The sequence below is a fragment of the Zalophus californianus genome, chromosome 3 (genome assembly GCF_009762305.2).
Source record: "Zalophus californianus isolate mZalCal1 chromosome 3, mZalCal1.pri.v2, whole genome shotgun sequence".
Classification (NCBI taxonomy): Eukaryota; Metazoa; Chordata; class Mammalia; order Carnivora; family Otariidae; genus Zalophus; species Zalophus californianus.
The window spans coordinates 194,282,445-194,303,393 of record NC_045597.1 but is presented as its reverse complement, the minus strand read 5'-3'; the positions used below and the strand labels follow the sequence as shown (position 1 = coordinate 194,303,393).

At 64.1% G+C, this 20,949-nt stretch overlaps 1 protein-coding gene across 21 annotated transcripts in view; it reads left to right on the top strand.

Moving 5' to 3' along the window:
• KIF1A (kinesin family member 1A) overlaps nt 1-20,949 on the top strand; it is a 99,971-nt gene that overhangs the window by 47,223 nt on the left and 31,799 nt on the right. For 7 of the 21 annotated variants that reach the window (XM_027590356.2, XM_027590359.2, XM_027590358.2 and 4 more), the window contains 13 exons: nt 806-939; nt 2,867-2,946; nt 3,275-3,350; nt 5,476-5,555; nt 5,870-5,976; nt 6,839-6,922; nt 7,747-7,927; nt 8,010-8,082; nt 8,283-8,376; nt 9,263-9,411; nt 9,759-9,937; nt 11,534-11,671; nt 19,562-19,680. In XM_027590356.2, the coding sequence (XP_027446157.1) occupies nt 806-939; nt 2,867-2,946; nt 3,275-3,350; nt 5,476-5,555; nt 5,870-5,976; nt 6,839-6,922; nt 7,747-7,927; nt 8,010-8,082; nt 8,283-8,376; nt 9,263-9,411; nt 9,759-9,937; nt 11,534-11,671; nt 19,562-19,680 (1,494 nt within the window). Of the gene's footprint in view, nt 1-727; nt 940-2,866; nt 2,947-3,274; nt 3,351-5,475; nt 5,556-5,869; nt 5,977-6,838; nt 6,923-7,746; nt 7,928-8,009; nt 8,083-8,282; nt 8,377-9,262; nt 9,412-9,758; nt 9,938-11,533; nt 11,672-12,264; nt 12,526-19,561; nt 19,681-20,949 lie in introns of all 21 variants that reach the window. The other 14 variants (XM_027590364.2, XM_035726726.1, XM_027590351.2 and 11 more) reach the window with 3 other exon arrangements.

Genomic DNA, 20,949 nt, shown 5'->3' with positions numbered 1-20,949 from the left:
GCTCTGCTGCGTGTCTGCTTCTGCCAGGAGGGGTCTGGGCACCTCCCCCGCCAGGAGGCGTCCTGTAGCCCCAAGTCCCAGGCCTCAGGGGGCGTGGAGCCCTGGGGCGGCCCAGAGCAGGCTCTTCAGGGTGGAGGAGTAGGGGCTCTCTCGGGGGTCCCACGGTTCACCTCTCCTCCAAGGTGTTCTTGGGGCCGAGTCCTGTGCTCAGTGGGGCTGGACAGTTAGGGCAGCATGGTCTCCGCAGCTCGGAGGCACGTGGCTGGCCAGGCGGGCGACGGGTACCGGGGGGGGGGCGGAGGGGGGCGCCCATGGCAGAGAGGGCGAGGCTGGGTGTCAGGGCTCTGGGTGCAGGAAGGCCACAGGGCAGTGACAGCAAAGGCCAGGAGACAGGGTCGGGGTGCGGAGACTGCCAGGCAGCCTGGGAGCGGGTGTGGGGAAAGCAGGAAGGCCGCAGGCCCAGGCAGGGTGGGGAGAGCAGAGAGGAGCTCGAGGGGGTGCCCTGCTGCTGCCGGGGTGCTGGGAGGGCTCTGGGGGCTGGCTTCCCCGGCAGGCAGGTGGCAGGCAGCCTTGCATGTGCTTGTCCGGCGCTGGGCCCCAGGCTGCACCTGCTGGGGGCTTCCGTTTCCCGCCTCTCTTCACCCATCTCTTGCTCATTCCCAACTTGGTCTTTCTTTTCTCTCCCTCCCGTCTGTCTGCCTGCCCTCCCCTTCCCTTCCTCCCGTAGACGTTTCCGACCTTGAGAACAATAACCGTAACCGTGGCGGGGCAGAGTTGAGTCCAGCCCCTGACAATCTCTCCACAGTGACCAACGCCCTGGTGGGCATGAGCCCCTCGTCCTCGCTCTCGGCCCTGTCCAGCCGTGCCGCCTCCGTGTCCAGCCTGCACGAGCGCATCTTGTTTGCCCCGGGCAGTGAGGAGGCCATCGAGAGGCTGAAGGTGAGGGCGCCGCCGGCGGGGAACAGCGCCCCCCCCCCCCCCCCCCACCGCACAGAGGCCTGTGCACCGGGGGTGGGGCCCGAGGCCTCTCCTCCTGGAAGGGGTGTCCTGACAGCACGGGGTGGGCTTGCTTGGAGGTGGAGCGAGCAAGTCTGGGCCCCCCCTGCGGGCACCCCCTCCACTGCCCAGCACCGAGGGCTCCCCACGTGCTGAGCAGGGCAGGCAGGGGTCCCGGGGGCTTCTGCGCTCCTGCCCAGGTGTTCTGTGCTCACACCTGTGACCCCACGGCGGGCCGGCTGGGTTTTAGGTTGCGGGCTCAGCGTTCCTCTAGGGAATGATTGTGGGATGCTGGGCTGTGCAGGGCTGGGGGTGACTCAGCAGACAAACGCACGGGGACTAGACCGAGGCTGGGGTGGGGCACTGGGTGGGTGGGTGACCCTGGGGCATAGGGCCCCCTGGGCTGTGGGACTGGGAAGGAAGCCAGGAGCTGGTGCTGATGTTGGAAGTGCTTGTTGTCTGTGTCCCGGCAGTGGCCAAGGGACATATGTGCCTCAGAACCAGTCTCAGTGTCCCACGTGTCTCTCAGTGTCCCCAAGTATCTCTTAGTACCTCTGCGTGTCTCTAGTGTCCCCATGTGTCTCTAGTGTCCCTGCGTGTCTCACAGTGCTCCTGAGTGTCTTGCACTGTCCTTGAGTGTCTCCCAGTGTCCCGCGTGTCTCTCAGTGTCCCCACATGTTCTCAGTGTCCCACGTGTCTCTCAGTGTCCCCACGTGTCTCTCAGTGTCCCGCGTGTCTCTCAGTGTCCCCACGTGTCTCTCAGTGTCCCGCGTGTCTCTCCGTGTCCCGCGTGTCTCTCAGTGTCCCACATCTCTCTCAGTGTCTTGCATGTCTCTCAGAGTTCCAAGTGTCTCTCAGTGTCCCCACGTGTTCTCAGTGTCCCCACGTGTTCTCAGTGCCTCCACACATCTCAGTGTCCCCACATGTCTCTCAGTGTCCCACACGTCTCTCCGTGTCCCCACGTGTCTCTCAGTGTCCCCACGTGTTCTCAGTGTCCCCACGTGTCTCTCAGTGTCCCACACGTCTCTCCGTGTCCCGCATGTCTCTCAGTGTCCCCACATGTCTCTCCATGTCCCACGTGTCTCTCAGTGTCCCGCATGTCTCTCTGTGTCCCACGTGTCTCTCCGTGTCCCACGTGTCTCTCAGTGTCCCGCATGTCTCTCCGTGTCCCACGTGTCTCTCCGTGTCCCGCATGTCTCTCAGTGTCCCCACGTGTCTCTCAGTGTCCCACACGTCTCTCCGTGTCCCGCATGTCTCTCAGTGTCCCCACGTGTCTCTCAGTGTCCCACACGTCTCTCCGTGTCCCACGTGTCTCTCAGTGTCCCGCATGTCTCTCCGTGTCCCATGTGTCTCTCCATGTCCCACGTGTCTCTCAGTGTCCCGCATGTCTCTCCGTGTCCCACGTGTCTCTGTGTCCCACGTGTCTCTCAGTGTCCCCACATGTTCTCAGTGTCCCCACGTGTCTCTCCGTGTCCCGCATGTCTCTCAGTGTCCCACATGTCTCTCAGTGTCCCCACATGTTCTCAGTGTCCCCACGTGTCTCTCCGTGTCCCGCGTGTCTCTCCGTGTCCCACACGTCTCTCAGTGTCCCACGTGTCTCTCAGTGTCCCACACGTCTCTCAATGTCCTCGTATGTACGTGTTTCTCTTCCTCCAGGTTTATTTTGCCTTTTCCTTTACTGTCTGGCTGTGTCCACAGGAGACACTTCTGTCCGTGGACACGTTAACCCCTTAGCCCTTCACCTTGACCTTTCGGGCATTGCGCTGTCTAGACAGACCTGGCTGCTCATCTGCCCTTTGCCTGGCAGCCTGGCCTCTGTCTGCTCCCACCGCAGACCCCCAGCCTCACTCTGCTCTGTCTCGCTGCCCAGGAGACGGAGAAGATCATCGCTGAGCTCAACGAGACATGGGAGGAGAAGCTGCGGCGGACGGAAGCCATCCGGATGGAGAGGTGGGCAGTGGGGAAACTGAGGACTCCAGCAGCCCAGCCCTGGGCTCCTGGGGGTGGCCGTGCCCTAGCGTGGGACGGTCTTATCTCCTCTCACCGGGGACTCCCTGCCTCACCCCACCCCATCGCCGATGGCCCCATTGACCTGATCTCTGATCAGGTGACAGGTCTCTCTAAGCGGATCACTGACTGGATGGGGCGCCACCTGGGCGCTGCCCTTGGGCCGTGTGGCCAGATCCCCTCCGGCTCCTGCTTGGCCGATGGGTCGGTTAGGGGTGAGGCAGGTCCTGTGGCCTCGAGGCTCAAGCTGACCCGGACACTGTCCTTCCAGGGAAGCCCTACTGGCCGAGATGGGTGTGGCCATGAGGGAGGATGGCGGCACACTGGGGGTGTTTTCTCCCAAAAAGGTAGGTGCTGGTTTTAGTTCTGGGGTACGGCCCTGACTCAGACTGGCCTGGGTGGCCCACAGCCCTTCGTGGGGTGTCAGCTCCTCTGGGAGGCCAGAGGGATCCTCCTGGGCTGAGAGGGGGCAGGTGTAGGCCCCAGGGGCCATGCTCGCCCACAGCCAGACCTTGCTGTGTGGGAGACTCGGCCTGGCCTCCCCACAGTGGGATGTCCCCGTGGCCTTAGGACACCCAGATGGCTCACTCTGCCTGAGGAACGGACTGGGATCCTTGAAGTGGAGGCTAGACTGGGGGGCGTGGACCCACCAGAGCCTGTGCTGGCCATGGGCAGGGCCTGGCTGGACATGAAACTGGGAGACACTACCCTCTTGGAGCTTAGCTGGAGATGGGTCTGGCTGTCCCAGCTGGGACTCTTCTCCTACCCCAGGCTGGCTCGCTCTCCAGACCTGGCCCTGTCAGCTGGGGGGCCTCACATGGAGCAGAGCACCACCCCCCTTTGATAGCTCAGATGGGGTGTAGCATGAGCATTTGGGGAAAATTCTCTCTGATAATTCTAGGACCCAGGACCCCCCTTCACCCCAAGGAGTGCCAGACCCTTAGAGCTCTTAGGAGCCAAGTTCCAAGCCAGGAAGCCTCCAAGGAGGTATCTGCTCTGACCACAGCTCGGGGTGTCCAGGCCCTGCCTCTGACAGTTGGTCAGTGAGGAAGCGCCCGCCCATCTTCCCTAGAGCAACTTCCTGTGGCTGGCTTTTCATCTTGGCCTTGTTTGAGACAAAGGGTTTCTGTGTTGCCAGCACCTGAAGCCAGAGGCACGTGGAGTGCCCTCCGTGCTGCTGGGGACCCCATGGGAAGGGGAGTGCGCATGCTGGGTGATGCATTCATCATCCGGGGGCCACTCCCTGGGCACAGGGCCAGGCTCTTCGGGCTTCTTTTGCCCCATGCACTCCAGGCCAGGAGAGCAATGTGGGCTAAGGCCCAGAGGCAGGAGGGAGGGAGGGGTGCTTGGGAGGACATGTGGGCAGGCTCTACACTTGGGGCAGGCTGCGGAGCAGGTGGTACGCTGCTTCATATCCCTTCTGGATAGGCTTTAGTTTCAATTTGGAATGGATTGCTCCTGGGCTCTCAGTCCCTGACCCTTACTGGGGGGTGGGGCACACCCCAGGGCTAGTGTACAGAGCTGTGGGGGCAGGTGGCCTCGGGACACTTGCACCCTGGAGGCCTGTGGTTGGTGGCAGAGAGAATACTTGATGGCCCCAGTCTGGACACTGCCCTGGGGGCCTCTGAGGATACCTCCTCCTGAGAGGGTGGCATTCCTGGGACTCTGGTGAGCACAGCTCTCCTTGCTTGGGAAAAGGGGTGGCTGGGGATAGTTGTCCCCAGTGTCCGATGACCAGGACTTCACAGTCCTGCACAGAGTGGTGGTGGGGTCTGGGGGACTTGGAGCTTGGCGAGGAGGCTGCTTGTTCGGAGGTGCCCAGCGGGAAGCCAAGAAAGCTGTCCCAGCCTCCACCAGGTTGCAGGACCCCGGCCTGGGACACAGTGTGAGGTGGCGTTCCTGAGCTCAGGAAACGTGTCTAGGGCCCCAGTGGGTGGAGCCTGCGGGTGTTGCCCTGGGAAGGGTGGTCACCTTCGGTATGCCCGCGGACGAGTTGGGGGGCCTAGCAGGGACTACTTTCACACCCTCTGCTCCACAGCCCCCAGGCCAGCTCCCTCCCCAGTCAGCACCCTAATCCTTCTGCACTTGCAGGTCCACTGGGGCCCTCAGTTCCTGGGTGCTTCAGTTGGAATGGGGTCCTGTAGCCCCTTTTAGGGTGGAGGAACGGACCCAGAGCCAGGTGCCCTGGTCCCTGCGGGACCCAGCCTGCACCCTGCATATCCAAGGGCCCACCACAGCCCCCAGCACCTCCCTGGGCTCCCAGCTCCTCTGGAAGCCCAGCTCCCCCTAAGCGCCTCCCCCTTAGGTTCTGAGCTCCCTGGGCTCCTCCTCAGGGAAGCCAGGCTGGGAGGACACTGCGTCCTCATGAGGCCAAACCTAGGGCTGGTGGTGGTGGTCTGGCATCTGAGGAGAGAGAGGCCAGTGCTGGGCCCCTGCGCCTCCCCAGCAGAGGTGACCCTCCTCTCTCCCCAGACGCCACATCTTGTCAACCTGAACGAGGACCCACTGATGTCCGAGTGCCTCCTGTACTACATCAAGGACGGGATCACCAGGTGGGGGTCGCGGGGGGGGGGTGGTAGGCTCCCCCTGCAGAGGGGCTGCCGAACCTGGCATCTGCTGGAACCCTGCTGTCCGCCCGTGCTTGTTGCTGGACACAAGGCTGAAGGCCACTCTGTGCTATGTGGCTCCCCAGGCTGGGCTACACTTAGGGCATCCCCTGCAGCCCCACTCGTGCACCCTGGGTGTTTCTCTGTGGAGCCCAGCTGGGCATCCTGTGGGGGGCGGGGGGATGGGGGCGGGCCAGTGGGGGGCGGCCTGGATGCACTGAGTCCAGCCCCCGCTGACGGTCCCCGCCCCCCCTCCTCAGAGTGGGCCGGGAGGATGCGGAGAGGCGGCAGGACATCGTCCTGAGCGGGCACTTCATCAAGGAGGAGCACTGCGTCTTCCGGAGCGACTCCCGAGGGGGCAGTGAAGGTATCTCTGCCCTCCAGCCCTGCCTTGCCCCGTGCTACTGACTGCCAGGCGCCGCCCAGGCTCCCTAGTCAGTCCTGGGGAAGCACCTCTGTTGGAATGAGGCTTTGAGTGCTGGGATGTGGACACGGGAACTCCCTCCCCGCGCCAGGAGTGGGCTGGGGGTCTTCCTGGGCAGGGGGTAGTAAGCTGTGAGGAATGAGCCTTGATCTGGGGTGGAGAGCTATTTTTCGAGCACACTTTCCTGTTGGCCTTGGAGCAGTCATCTGTCCATTACGCAGCCTGCCTGCCCACCTCTGTCCCCATTTCCCGTCTGGGACGGGGCCCTCTCGGGAGACACCTGCCGTATCCCCGTGCCATCACAGTGCCCACGGCCCCCCCAGCGCCAGGCGTGCTCCCTGGGAAGCGTCTGGCCTGCAGCCCACTGTGACTGGGACACTTCAGGGTCATGACCTTAAATAGCGTTGGGGATGTTGGCTCTCCCAGAATTCTGTCCCCAAAGCCTGCCCTCCTCTGGGTGGGTGGGCTCTAAGCTCTGGAGGGCTCTGGGACTCCTGGGGACATGCCAGCCACTGTTTCCCATCTGTGCCCACTGGAGACCCTGACGGCTCCCCTGGTTCTCTGACTTGGGCACATGTGCCTCTCCATCGGGCGTCACCTTCCTCACCCGCTTTGTGAGGTGCAGCCCTCCTCTGGGGCCCAAACGAGGTATTGTGTGCTGGCAGTCAGGCTTTGCAGCTAGCAGGGTGGAGAGAGGCCTGGCGGGGGCCGCACCTGGGTGGCCAGGTGAGCCGAGCCGTGCATGTGGACAGAGGGCATGACCAGCCAGGATGACGGTCCCTCACAGTCCTCCTCTGTCCCATAGCTGTGGTGACCCTGGAGCCCTGCGAGGGCGCAGACACCTACGTCAATGGCAAGAAAGTCACGGAGCCCAGCATCCTGCGGTCAGGTATGACGAGGGCCTGGACACAGGTGTGCCTTCCCCGCTCTGCTGCTTCAGGATGGCACCTGGGGTCTGTGCACTCAGCTTGGTGTCTCCCTCCTGGCACCTGGGCCCGGCTAGAATCCTGGCCCGAGGGCAGGGGGAGCAGAGCGGTGACCAGCTGAGGGTGGCCGGTGAAGGTGGCTGGGGGAGGAGCTGAGGGAGGCCTTAGGGGGCACCCACCAGTGGACAGGGGCTGGCGTGGGAGGAGGAGCTGGGCCAGCCCCTGTGGGCCCCAAGTTGGAAGGAAACTAGGCTGTGTCCAAAGATAGCGGGTGCTGCTGCCCTGGTGGATGCATCTGCCCTGGGGGGCCCCGGGCACACGCAGACCAGCCCCCGCCCTGCGCCAGCCTGTGGAGAGGCGGATGGGCAGGGAAGGACCCTCAAGCCCATGCTGCAGGAGGGGCCCGAGCACAGCCCCCAGGTGTGGAGGGGCATCCAGGGCCAGGGCACGGGGTCAGGAGACCAGGATGGGGGGCGGCACGTGTGGGGTAAGGCAAAGGATTGTATGGTGGAAAAGCACCAGGACTCTTGCCAACATTGTTGGCTGCTGTATGGGGAGGGATGGAGGAGGTGGATTTGGGGAGAGAGTGAGGTCCTGGCCACGGGGCAGGTGGCTGGCCCAGAGCAGGGACCTGGGGTGGCTCCCGGCGGCCCTCCTTGTGGTGGGCAAGCTGGAGGAAGTGCCTGTGCCCCGCTTGCGCCTTCTGCTCCCCGCCCCCACCCCTGGAGGCCATCACCAGGCCACAGTCCCCGCCCCCTCCATTGCCAGCCTGGCTTCTGTCCCCCAGGAAACCGCATCATCATGGGGAAGAGCCACGTGTTCCGGTTCAACCACCCTGAGCAGGCGAGGCAGGAGCGCGAGCGCACGCCCTGCGCCGAGACACCCGCTGAGCCCGTGGACTGGGCCTTCGCCCAGCGAGAGCTGCTGGAAAAGCAGGGCATTGACATGAAGCAGGAGATGGAGCAGAGGTGAGGCCTGAGGCTGGGGCCCCCTGCGCACCCCGCCACGCTCACCCCCACTGTGCCCGCTCACCCCCGCCCGCTCCTGCAGGCTCCAGGAGCTGGAGGACCAGTACCGCCGGGAGCGTGAGGAGGCCACCTACCTGCTGGAGCAACAGAGGCTGGTGAGGACAGCTCCGCCCGTCAGGCCCCCTGCAGGGTTGGGGTCGGGGGCCGGGGTCCCCGCTGGACCAGCCCTCACTGTGGTGGGGCTGCCTCCGGACGTCCTGGGCAGGCCCTGGGGCCTGTAGATGGAGGCCCAGGCGGGAGGCCGGGGAGGGGGCCGGGCGCGCACGTGGGTCCACAGTGCTCCTCCCGTGGCCAGGACTACGAGAGCAAGCTGGAGGCCCTGCAGAAGCAGATGGACTCCAGGTACTACCCGGAGGTGAACGAGGAGGAGGAGGAGCCAGAGGATGAAGGTGAGGGGCTCTCCGCCGGCAGGGCCTGGGCCTTGGGCTCGGGAGGGGTCTCGGACAAGAGGAGCCCCCAGGCCACTCCCTGGAGATCAGCTGGTCAGCACCTTTGCCCTGGGGTCCCTGGCCTGTCGCGGCAGGACCGGGGGGAGGCTGGGCTGCAGCAGGAAGGCACCTGTGCACGTGCACGCCGTTTCCGTGGACCAGCTCGGGTGATGGGGAGCGCGGTGCTGGCAGGGTGTAGCCTCGGCTCACCTATCCTGCCAGCATGAGGCTGGTGCTCTTCCCCAGGACTGGGTCACACTGCTCGTGAGGAGTGTGACTGCACCTCTCTGAGCACCACCTCGGGCGGCCCGCCAGCTGTGACCTCGAGCCGCTGTGGGCACGAGGGTGGCCACAGGCAGGGCAGATGGGGAGGAGGCAGGCCGGGGTTTCGTGTCCAGCTTGGCCTCCGGTCAGCTGTTCAGTACCGTTGTGCTGACGTGACCTTGGCCTCCCCTGTGTGCTATCATCTACCCGATGAGGCTCCCTCCCTGGAGGCAGGAGCACTGGGTGAGAGGGGCCGGGCCTGGGAGCCCGGGCAGGACCATCCTGCTGGCCCTGTGTCCTTCCTGGTGCAGGCGCAGTGGGCAGAGGCGTGGGAGCCGGGCCAGGGCGTGAGGCTCAGCCCCGGTTGGCCCTCCTGCCTGGCCTCCTCGGGCGCCCGCACCCACCGCGGCCCGCACACGGCTGCCAGCCCTCTCTGAGCTTACCGGCCTCTCCGCGAGCTCCAGTCTCTGGGCGGCCCCTCTGGCCACTCTGGGGGCAGAACTTTCCGCCGGCTTCCTTCTGCCCCGGCCAGAGCGGGGAGTTGCGGCACTTCCGTGGTGACCACACACGCCTCTCCCCGCAGTCCCGTGGACAGAGAGGGAATGTGAGCTGGCGCTTTGGGCCTTCCGGAAGTGGAAGTGGTACCAGTTCACGTCGCTGCGGGACCTGCTGTGGGGCAATGCCATCTTCCTCAAGGAGGCCAATGCCATCAGCGTTGAGCTCAAGAAGAAGGTGGGCTCCCACCCCGCTGCCTGCTGGCCGCTGCCGCCTTCACACATCCCGCTTCCAGGGGGACGTGGTGCTGGGCATCCCTGCCTCCAGGGAGGACGCAGCGCTGTCCCTGACCTGGGCCCCTGAGAGCGGTGGGCAGGGTGAGGGAGGCCCGGGGCCGGCCCCAGGGGGCGTGCGCCCTCCTGCTCAGGAGCACGTGTGAGAGGGTGCAGCTTTCTGTTCTGCTGCTGGCCGGAAGGCTCCAGTGAACATGCGGGGCGTGGGGTGGGGAGGAGGGGAGGAAGCCCTTTGGGGCCTGGCCCCCGTCCACCAAGGGGCTGACGGGTGGTCATCTTCCCGCTCTGCAGGTCCAGTTCCAGTTTGTCCTCCTCACAGACACGCTCTACTCCCCGCTGCCGCCAGACCTGCTGCCCCCAGAGGCCGCCAAAGACCGGGAGACTCGCCCCTTCCCCCGCACCATTGTGGCCGTGGAGGTCCAGGACCAGAAGAATGGGGCCACCCACTACTGGACACTGGAGAAGCTCAGGTGGGGGGGGGCGTGAGGAGAGCGGTGGGGGTGGGTGTGGGTTCACGGGGCTCCTGGGTTGATGTGGTGGTTGTTCCTGCTGTGATGGCTTTCAAAATCAGAAGGAAAAAGCGTAATTATAGAATCCGTGTTCTGCTGCTGCCACAGTGGTGCTGCGGGGGGGCCGTGGGGGTCAGCGGCGCATGCGGGATGGGCAAGCTGGCCCTGAGGGGTGCGCGGGGAGCCTCCAGAGCAGCGCTGGGTGAGGCCGCGTCCTCCGGAGAGCTCAGCAGGGTGCGTCTCCACCTCGGGACCGGAGGGATCCCAGGCAGGACAGGGAAGGGGCCTGGAGGGGCTGGATGGGAGGCGCCGCTGTCCCTGAGAGAGGCGTCTTTCCTCCAGCTCCATGCTCCCCATGTGCTCGCTCGAATGTACAGCTCGATCTAGAGAGAGACTGAGCGAGACTGAGGTCAGTGCCATCAAAGGAAAGTCTAATGCTGCTGGGGGTGCCCTGGACGCGAGGGGCCCTGCACAGAGGCAGGGCCATGCAGGTGGGAGGGAGCCCTGGCCGTCAGGACGGAGACAAGAGCAGAGGCAGGTGAGGCCTCAGCCTCGGCGGGGCAGGGCCATCCGCGGGGACTAGCCACTTTGAGTTCTCCTGGTGGGCTTTGGAGCACAAGGCTGCCGGGGTTGCCTAGTGCCTGACCCTAGGGAGATTTCGGGCAGGGGGTGCTGACTTGGTGGTGAGCAAGGTAAGGGCGTGTGGGGTTGGTTTGTGTATGACGGGTGGGACTCACCCACAAGTTGTTCACGGGCTGGCTGGCCACCCAGCGAGGCCCCAGGGCAGTCATGACGTCATAGACTACAGAGAACGGAAGACGTTGTTAATGCACACTGGGTCCTACCCAGACCCACCCCCATACACCCCTCAACACTCACAGACGCTCGCACGCCTTCCTCTCTAGTATGGCTCATTCACACGCGGACACACACACTGGCGCACACACGCTCACACACAGGTACCCGCGCTCCCCTAAGACTTGTGCGAGCAAAGGCCATGCTCACAGCCCCTTCCCACCCTCCCCAGGGCTACGGTGGGACTTCTGTGAGGACAAACACCTTGTTCCTGTCACTCCCGAGTTCTAGGGGGAAATGACTGCATTTCCTTTCTTCTACAGCATGTTGGTTTTTCTAGGGATAATCATTTTTAGAATATTATCTGTGTCTATATCCTATCACCAATTTGCACTTGGTTCCGTTGAGTTCTAAGGGCCCCGCGACACGATCCCCCATCCCAGGCTGCCCCACCCTGGCTTTGGTGGGGGCCTTCTCTGTCCCCTCCGCTCCAGTTCCAGGCCCGTCCTGCCGCTCACATCACCTTGGCTGCCACTGGGTCAGCGTCAAGAGGATTTAGCGGTGCCTCGCGTGCTTACCTGGAAGTTTATTGCTTGTGGTTGATGGATTTTGAGGAGTGTGGAGGGTCTGTCAGCAAACCACGTTGAACCTTGGATGACGCTGAGCTATGGCTGGATCTGGGCCGAGCGCGCTGTCCCCAGCAGGAGGCATGGCCTGCCGGCTGCTCCGCCTGGGCCCACGGTGATCTCTGTGCCCCTGCAGGCAGCGCCTGGACCTGATGCGGGAGATGTACGACCGGGCAGCTGAGGTGCCCTCCAGTGTCATTGAGGACTGTGACAATGTGGTGACTGGCGGAGACCCCTTCTACGACCGATTTCCCTGGTTCCGGCTGGTGGGCAGGTGGGCGCCTCCTTCCCTCCCTAGGCTGAGAGAGAGAGAGAGAGAGAGAGAGAGAGAAGGTGGTGGGGGCAGGGAATGGGCCTCCTCCCAAGGCCGAGACCCCCAGCTGGGGGACCCCATCAAGAGGCCCTCTTCCACCTCGACTCCCCTGTCCCCACCCTTCAGCATCTGAGGCACCCCCCAGCCGCCCTTGTCCACAGACCAGTGGGCCCTGTAATCTGGGGATCCGGGGAGGGGAGGGGGTCTCAGCATTGCCACCCGCACCTGCTGCGGGGCGGTGACTGCCAGGTTACACATGTCCACGGGTGTGAATGTGTGTCACCCGGTCCTCACACGACCTCAGCCACACCTGGCCAGGATCACGCCAGCGGGTGCTTTCCAGAACTTTCCGTAGCCTCCCACTGACCACATGTGCGGTTTCTTTCCAAGCCTGGGGACGGGGTGCACTTTTGGTTCTCTCGTCTTTGAAAGCAGCATTCCTGATGGTCTGTGTGTTTGGTTTTGGTTTTAAGCAGAAGCCCCCCTCCCCCGCCCCATCCGTCCCTGCGAGTAGCTGGTGTTAACTTCTCTCTGTCTTGTCGTACTAACCTCAGTTCAGTCATCTCTGGCTGCAACAGCTACCCTCTTCTCAACACATGCATGAGCGAGCGCATGGCTGCTCTCACCCCCTCCCCCACCTTCTCGAGCCCCGACTCCGACGCCACCGAGCCTGCCGAGGAGCAGAGCGTGGGGGAGGAGGAGGAGGAGGAGGAGGAGGAGGAGGACCTGGAGGACGACGTCTTTCCGGAGCACGCGCTATGCGACGGCCGGGACCCGTTTTACGACCGGCCCCCCCTGTTCAGTTTAGTAGGAAGGTTGGTGAGGTCGAGGACGGCATGCTGGGAAGGAACCAGCTCTTTTGTGCAGGAGCACTGCTGCGGGCACAATTCGACCGCCGTCAGGGCATGGCCCCCGGCGTGCGGGGCAGCTCCCCGGACCCCCAGGCCGAGGCAGGCCGAGGGGCTGGCCTCTCTCCGAGGAGAGGGCGTGAGGGAGCGAGAGGGCTCCTGGCCATCCTGGAGCATGCCCAGCAGGGACAGTCAGGGTCCCAGTCACAGGAGGGGTGGTGCACCCAGAGCTCGGCCCTCCGGCTCCGTGCAGGCCGAGCTCCTCCTGCAGAGAGGCTCTAGGTCCGTGGGGGGAGTGTCCCGGAGCAGGGCCCGTGGGGGGCGTCTGGGAAAGTGGGGGTTTGCGTCTTGGCACCCACCACCCGCTGAGGCGGCTTCGCTCCCCTCTGCCTCCTTCTGCTATTGCCCCAGAGGTGGAGGCTCCTGGTTTGCTCTCCCTGCCACACCCTCTGGGAGAAGGAACAGAACCTGGAGGAGACCGTCCTGGAAGGCAGGAAGGAAGGGCTGGTGCTCAGGCAGGGGACGGTCTGCCTCCTAAGCCTGGGGCCCAGTGGACCCTGCCTCTCCCTGAGCCTTTCTCCGTCCAGTGTGAGGACAGTTCATTCCTCCTGACCTCTGGGCTGTCCTGGCGAGACACGGCACATGTGGCCCACACTTCTCGGGAAGTGCCCTTTGCAGAGAGGGCCCTTTACAGTTTCTGGACGGAAGAGGGAGGCCAAGGTCAGGAGGTGCAGCAGAGGCCCCGGGGCAGCCCAGACCTTGCCAGCAGACTGGGCAGATGCAGCTGCCATTCATGTTTTCATGACCGTGGAATGGAAGCAAAACAGGTGAAGGAAAGATCTAGAAACCTAGCTGCAGTGGTAGAGCATTTGGCTTACGAAACAGCTACATTTAGCTTTTATGAATATATAAAAAGTGTAAGACAGTTTCAACAGTGACCTTCTCTGAGTTTGAGATCGCTTCCTGGGGCTAGGCCAGTGGGAGCTTTTGCAGGTCTTGACCTCGGAGCACCAGCCTGGAAGCTGAAGGCTGAGGCTGGCCCCCAGATTAGGGGGTTCACATGGGGAGCCCTTGGGTGCAGACCTTGGAACGAAAGCCCCGCCAACTTCTCTTGCAAGCAAGCAGATTCCCGCGGGTGCATGTCATGGATCTATTCTGACTAGTTTTCCATGAGTGTGACGTGCTGGCCTCCTGGATACAAACATGGGGCTCTCTCCCTCTGAGATGCCCCTCATCTGGGCCTCCCGCTCTGCTGAGCCCAACAGGGGGCGTAGCCCCGGGGGGCCAGCTCCACGCAGGCCTCTAGAAGCCCTGGGCTGTGGGCCCAGGAGTCGCTCCGGTGTCAGGTAGGCATGGGCTCAGGGCGCAGGGGAGCAAGAGGGCACCGGGAGAAACGGGGTGTGGGCTCTGCAGTCTCAGCCAGAAAGAGCTGGGTCCTTCCAACATTTTCCCCCCTCTGTGGATCTGAGATGTTACGAAAAAAACAAACCAAACCAAAGTCATCAATGAGAGGCCAGCCCCCCTACGGCGGGCGGTCTGTGAAGGGTTTCATTTGGAAACGTCCCCATCTTTTCGGTTTGGCAAGAATTGGCTTCTCCCGCGCAGCAGCTGTGCAGGCCCAGGCCCCGAGAAGGACCCCCCATCTTTGGTTCCCTTTATCCTTCTGGAAGCTGCTGGCTCTCTCTCCAAAGCTTAAGCAGAATTGGGGCGCCCACTCTTGTCTCCCTTCGGAAAGGCTTTCCTGGCCCCAGCATGCGTCTTGCACCTCACCAATCTCGTGGTTAGCCCTGCCTCCTCCCCTCCCGCCACACTCAGCCCTGGCTCTGCCGTTCTGCCGCCTCCTCTCTCTCCGGGCGGGTTTCAGCCTGCTTCAAGGTGCCTCCCCCTGCGGACAAGCCCCCCTCAGCGTGGGCCTCCCACGTCTTGACCCTGGGCTCCTCACCCCTGGCCAGGGTTAGCCCCCCAGTGGCCTCTCCCTCTGGTGGTCTGGGGTGCCAGGTGAAGTGGGTAGGTGGGATGGGCTGACCCGGGTGGAGGAAGTGGGCCTGGGGGCTCTGGTTCCCCCCCGCCGATAATCCTCCTGGCCAGGAGGTCAGATACCACCCAGGCTGATTATCCAGCACCGTTTGCAGAAGCTGGACGGGGTGGGAGCTGCAGGGAGGAGGGCGAGGGGCTGGCTGCCAGGGATGGAGGGTGCAGGGAAGGGGGAGGAGGGAGCACCCAAAGGAAGTGTTCCAGGCTCTGCGTGGAAAAACGCCGCCCTGCTCTGGGTCCACACTGTGCCCCTGGGCTGGCATGGCCAGTGCCTCAGCTCCCAGCTCGGTGCCCTCTGTGCTCAGGGCTGCTTAGCCCGAATCGTCACCAGCGAGGCCACAGGCCTCCCCGTGTGCAGTGGGTGATACAGTGGGCGAGGCCACAGGCCTCCCTGTGTGCAGTGGGTGATGCAGTGAGCGAGGCCACAGGCCTCCCTGTGTGCAGTGGGTGATGCAGTGAGCAAGGCCACAGGCCTCCCTGTGTGCAGTGGGTGATGCAGTGGGCGAGGCCACAGGCCTCCCTGTGTGCAGTGGGTGATGCAGTGGGGGAGGCCACAGGCCTCCCTGTGTGCAGTGGGTGATGCAGTGGGCGAGGCCACAGGCCTCCCTGGCCAGCAGGGCCCTCCGGGCAGCCCTGGGCCAGCTCTGGTCCCTTGCTCACGTCAGGCTGTTTCTGGCATTTATGGTGCAGCGAAGGGCAGGCCAACATCCGTGCCATGGGTCCCATTTCCTCATGTCCTGGCTTCTGTGGGCCAGGCTAAGCTCTGCTTGGGGTGTGGGGTCCTCCAGGCTGCTGCCGCCGTTGGGGGTGGTGGCTACGGGGCCCCAGAGGTCCCTGCTGGCTGATGTGCCCATCGCTGTCTCACGATTAGGTCCCAGGGACTCAGGGTGGCAGGAAGGAGAGTGGACCCAGCATCTGGCACCGGATGCTCTCTTGCCTTCCGGGGGTGTCCCACCTGCACGCCCTAGGGAAGCATGTGCACACGTGTTCACCCGCAGCTGGGTTGCGACCTTCAGAGAGGGGGAAAGGGGTTTGGCCGTGGACCCCAGGGGTCTTGTTCGTTGTGTAATATCCCCCACCTCCCACCAGGGGGTCCCTCGAGGCCCCAGCCCTGGGAGGCCCTGCCTCTGGGAGCACAAACAGGACGTGTTGTCTAAGGGTCTGAACTTGGGCTTTGCCGTTCTCGATGTCACGAGTCCTCGGATTTTCCTTCTTCTCTGACAGAAGGAAAGCCTAAAAGATCAGGAAAGAATTGATCTACTTAATTAATTAGCTGTGTGAACCGAGCGGGTGGGCATTGGAGTGTGGCGTCTGCATCCATTGGAGCTGGAGAAGGGCCAGCCTGTGGGTTTAAACCCCAGCCCCCAGCACCTTCCTTTCTGTCTCGTGTTGCTCTGTGGAGAGGTCCTAACGTGCCAGTGCACCAGCTGTAAGTGCCGTGCTAGATGCACACCTAGGGGAACCAAGGTGTGTCGGGGGTTAGGACAGCCTCACGTCTGCTGCCAAGATGTGAGGAGTGGGCGTCTGAGAGTGACGAGCTGTAGGGGCCCTGCAGCCCGGGGCCGGTGGCCCCGCTGTATCCGAGCTGGCCCCCAGCCAGCTCAGGATGCACTGAGCAGCTAGGACTGCGCCACGGCTTTTTCACCCATGGACCGCTGATGGGATGATTTGGGCCTTGGGGTCACCAGAGGCCCAGCCCCCATCTGGTCTGTGGGAACCTTAGATCTGCACAGTGATACAGGTTCTTGAGCCCATGGGTTAGCAGCCTGTCAGAAAGCGTCCATTCTGGAAGAGCACAGCGTGTTTTGTGAAGTGAGGCCTCAAGGAGAGAACCGAGTCAGGGCCTGCCTGCACCCGCTTCACCTCCTGACCTGGACCGGGCCCTGCCCTCTGCCTCAGCCTCTCTCTGCCCTGGCCATAGTGAGGGACGGGGAGGAGCATCAGGAAGTAGGTGGGGGTTCACCCTGTGAACTCAGAAAGGAGTAGGGGTCACCTCTGGGGTGCTGTGAGTGGCACTCTGGGTGACCACAGAGCCCTGCACGCCCAGAGTCAACCCCTGAGGAAGCACCCCTGAGCCTTCTAGGAAGGCAGCCCCAGGCCAGGGGCTCTGCAGTGGCCTGACGCTGGCTCACCTCTTGGCTGGGTGACTCTGGATAGCCCAGGAGGCTATCCTGATTAAGGACTCTCGTGCCAGGCACGGTGCCCTCACCTGATCCCCAGTGAGAGGTGTCCCCCTGCTTCTGAGGGTCCTCCTATTGGTTCCCTGCAGAATATAGATGGGGGTGGGCAGGCTGTGGGCCCTCCGTCTGTGCCTGGGGCCCCTGGGGGCCTCCTTAGTGCCTCTCTGCCTCCCGACACGGGGCTTCCCACAGTGGGACCTGCCCCAGGAACGAGGCCCTACCCTGAAAGGTGGGGTGGGGGCTGACTGGAGGACCTCTGCAGCTCAGGGCTGTGCTGCTCGGTCCCATTAGCTGTCGAGTGTGGTGGGATGGCCAGGTGGGGCCCAGCCAAGGGGGCAGAGCAGCGTCTGGGCCTGTTCTGCAGCCTGAGTCCTGGGCTTCCTCCACTTCCCCTTCTGGACCTCAAGGCCTTGCTCCTTTCATGGCTGTCCCCCTCACACATCCCCAATTTCAAGCAAAGGCCCTTGGCCAGGATGGCGGAGTCCCAGGGAGGGCAGGCCACCATCGTCCCCATCCCGAGGTGGGTGCTGGCGAGGCCCACCAGCCAGCCCTGGCCAGTCCCTGTCAGCGGGGTGTCCTATGCTGCTGCAGCAAGGGGCTTCTGCTCCCTGAGCCTCAGATTCCTTTTGTGACCAGGGCCAGGGCTGGCTTCTGCCGGCCACTGCCGTACCTCATCTTGGTGGGTGGTCAGGGGCAGCAGAGCCCCCACCCCTGTCCTAGTCAATCCATCAACACAGCTGCCCTTCGGTGAGTTCCCAGAAAGGACAGTGAGTTCCCTTGGAACCGTCTTCCTCTGGGGTATTCCCAGAGAGGGCACTTTGCTGGGGAGGAGAGGGGCTCCAGGAAGCCACCAGGGGCTAACACTCAGGGTGACACTCAGCCCCTTAGGGTAGCAAAACCTTTCCCTCTAGCTGGCGCCTGTCTTGGTCTGGGGGTTGCCCAGGAAGCAAGAGATGGTTGGCAGACACAGACCCATGGTTGAGTCAGACAAACAGATGGCCATGAGGAGTTATGTGATGTGGGGGCTGGGAGCAGAGAGCGCCTGGGGTGTCCCGGGACAGAGGGTGGCTGGACGGTGGGCTTGGCCAGCACTGAGGGTGTGTGGAAGTCTGGCTGGAGCCCCAAGCCGCCTCTGGCTGCTGTGGGGGCCGTGGGGGAAGCAGAGGGGTGGCTGGCTCTCCGCAGAGACATTTGGGGTAGAACCAATGCATCTGAGACAAGAGCCAGATGGTGCTCAGGTTTCTGACCTTCTGTGGGTGGAGGGCCAGTGGGAGTGGAGGTGAGGGGGCACCAGGGCCTGGAATTTGGGTCCTTGGGGAATGGCCCGCCCCATGACTACAGTTGTAGGGGGTCCTCTGGGAGCTCAGGTGTGGGGCGAGGCCAGTGGCTCAGCCTGGGTGGTATCTGACCTCTGAGCAAGCGGAGCGGGGCAGGGGGGTGGGGTGACATCTCTCTCCCTTCTCCTCCCAGCTCCACCCTGGGTCTTGCACCCCGGGGCCAGCACCCACCTGGCCCGCAGACTGCGACCTCCCCTCCCCCACCTCCCCTTCACCACCACCCCTCACTGTGGCTCTTGCTTCTGGACCTCCGTGGTTCTCCCTGGCGGAGGCTCTGGGCCTCCCGCCACCCACCTGTGCACCTGCTCCCGCACGCCTCCTACCTTTCTGTGTCCAAATCCTGCCCCTCCTTTCCCAAGCTGGATCCCTGCCCGGGCACCCCCAGCTGCCCCAAGATCCTCCCGGGAGCTCAGGGCTGTTGAAGCCTGCGCCCCTGGGTTCCAGCAGCAGCTGTTTGTCGCTCTGTGCCTGGAAGGGAGGGCAACGTGGGGGGCAGGCCGTGCGCTGCAGGATGGTCAGAGCGGCAGGTTCTCACCAAGGCCGGGCTCACGTGAGCCCGCCCGTGTTCCTGTGCCAGGAGTCCTCCTGGGAAGGGCGCCCTGAGCAGGGAGCAAGTGCGCCCCACATCCGCCTGCCCGCCTGGCTGGGTGGCCCGGGTCTTCAGGGTCCTCTTGGTCCTCCTGGCTGTCCTCTGCACGCTGGCTAGCTCAGGGAGTTGGGCAGACTCCTGGGTGACGCGGCCACCACCCAGCCTGCCCTGCCACTCGCCGGGTGTACAGCTGAGCCGCTCGGATGGGAAGGGCCCTGGGCACGCAGTGGGTGGCCGACGGAGGCTCACCAGGCAGTGCTGTGCAGTCTAGGGGTTCCTTAGGGCTCTGCTCAGCCAACTTCCCTGGCCCTGAGCTGGGGGTGGTGCCCCGTCGGCCGACACTGTGAGCCCGCTGTGTTCCTAGACGGGTCTGAGAAGGAATTGAGATGTGTTCTGCCATAGGAGCCGTCCATGGGGCCCTGAGGTCCAGGGTCACTGGGAAAGGGGCGGGAGGCCGAGGGACTGCCAGGCATCAGTGCCAGTGTGAGGTCAGAGCTCGGCGTGGCCGGGTCCCCAGGTCCTCCTCCTCCTTGAAGCAGGCTGAAACCTCCCTCCTCAGCTCTCAGACAGTGGGTATGGCCCCGCGGGCTCTGCCCTGTGCCAGCCCCACTCCGCACTTCCTCTCTGCCCGCCCTGCGCACGCCCTCCTCCTCCTCTGCCCCCTGCCTCCTCCTGTCTCCTCTGCAGCCCAGGGACCGCCCCCCAACCCTCCCCCACCCCAGCACAGCCCCCCACCCGTCCCGCCTGCTCGCTGCCCTCGCTCTGCTTCGCAGTGTCGTGTCGTGAGCCCGGGCCGTGCTGCCGCCAGTGCCGTTGCCAGCACGCTGCGGGGAGGCCCTGACCTCGGCTTCTGCACCCCCCAGGGCCTTCGTGTACCTGAGCAACCTGCTGTACCCCGTGCCCCTGGTGCACCGCGTGGCCGTCGTCAGCGAGAAGGGAGAGGTGAAGGGCTTCCTCCGCGTGGCCGTCCAGGCCACCTCAGGTGCGTGTGGGGCGGCCCAGGGTGGGAAGTCCCCTTGGCACCACGCCATGGCCAGCATGTCGCTGGCCTCTGTTTCTCCGGCCCCCCAGCTGGCACGCTGGCTGCCGGCGCCCAGGAGGGCACTCCAGGAGAAGCCCCTGCTGCCCAGCTCCAGGCTCCGTCCTTCCAGACTCTCCCGGGTCGGGTCTGCCAGGGGGTGGGCCCCCCGACACTGTGCAGGCTGAGCCCAGGGTTGCCTGAGCCCACTGTAGCTCAGGGGCCCCCTCCCTCCCATCAGGCAGCCCAGGTGGACCCAGACCCCAGCCGAGTGCAGAGTGGTGCTCTCTCCTAGCGCCCTGCCATCTTGGAGCCCAGCACAGGTGCACAGACCCCAGGCCCCCCTCCAACAGCTCTCAGAGCCTCCCTCCAGACTCCCCAGTGTGCCCCTCCTTCAGACCCCTCGGCCCCTCTGGAGCTGGCCTTTCCCCCCAGAGGCTGCGCACCCTCCCTCCACCGTTGGCCTGCAGAACAAGCCCCCTGGCTGCAGAGGTGGACACCCTCTTGCTGCTGAGCCCCCTCTGCCCTGGCCAGGGTCCCAGGACAGGAAAGCCACAGAATGAATGCCTTTGAGACTGGGTGTGCTTCCCTGTAAATGGCATCCCATGTGAAGCTTGCCACCCAACAGGCATGTTGAAAGGTCATTTCAGAGCACAGCTGTGAACACCCTTATCTGACTAGGAAGCGGCAGGCCCGAGGGCCTGTGCTCACGCTCTAGCAGCCATTACTGCCTTCTTGGCCCTCGGGCCCCTGCGCCTCCACCGTGGCCTCGCTCCGTCTCCTCCCCATGGCCTTGGCAGCCCGGACACCCTGGGGAGTCCACTGCAGAGTGTCTCCCAGACAAGGTGGGGCCGGGCTGCTCGGAGCACGAGCATCCCACCGGTGAGGCCTTGTGCCACCCTACCCCACCTGGATGGCCCAACCACTAAAGGGGCTCTGGTTGTACTTCTGGGACCCTTTTGCCAAATTCTCACTGGCCCTCAATTTCCAGGTGCTCTTTATGGTGCGTCCCAGTCATGTCGCTGTGGTGCCGAGACCCCCAGGATCCTGAGTGGGGGGAGGACAGAGGACAGGGATGCTAGGGACATCTCGTGCCACCCTCATTGCTCATGGGCGACGCTGTCCCTGTGACCTTGGGGGAGCTCTGTCCCCCTGAGCTCTTGGCCCTTTGTGACCAGGCTGAGCCTCGGAGCTGGTCCCACTGAGTGGCCTGCTTTGTAGGCGGATGCGGTC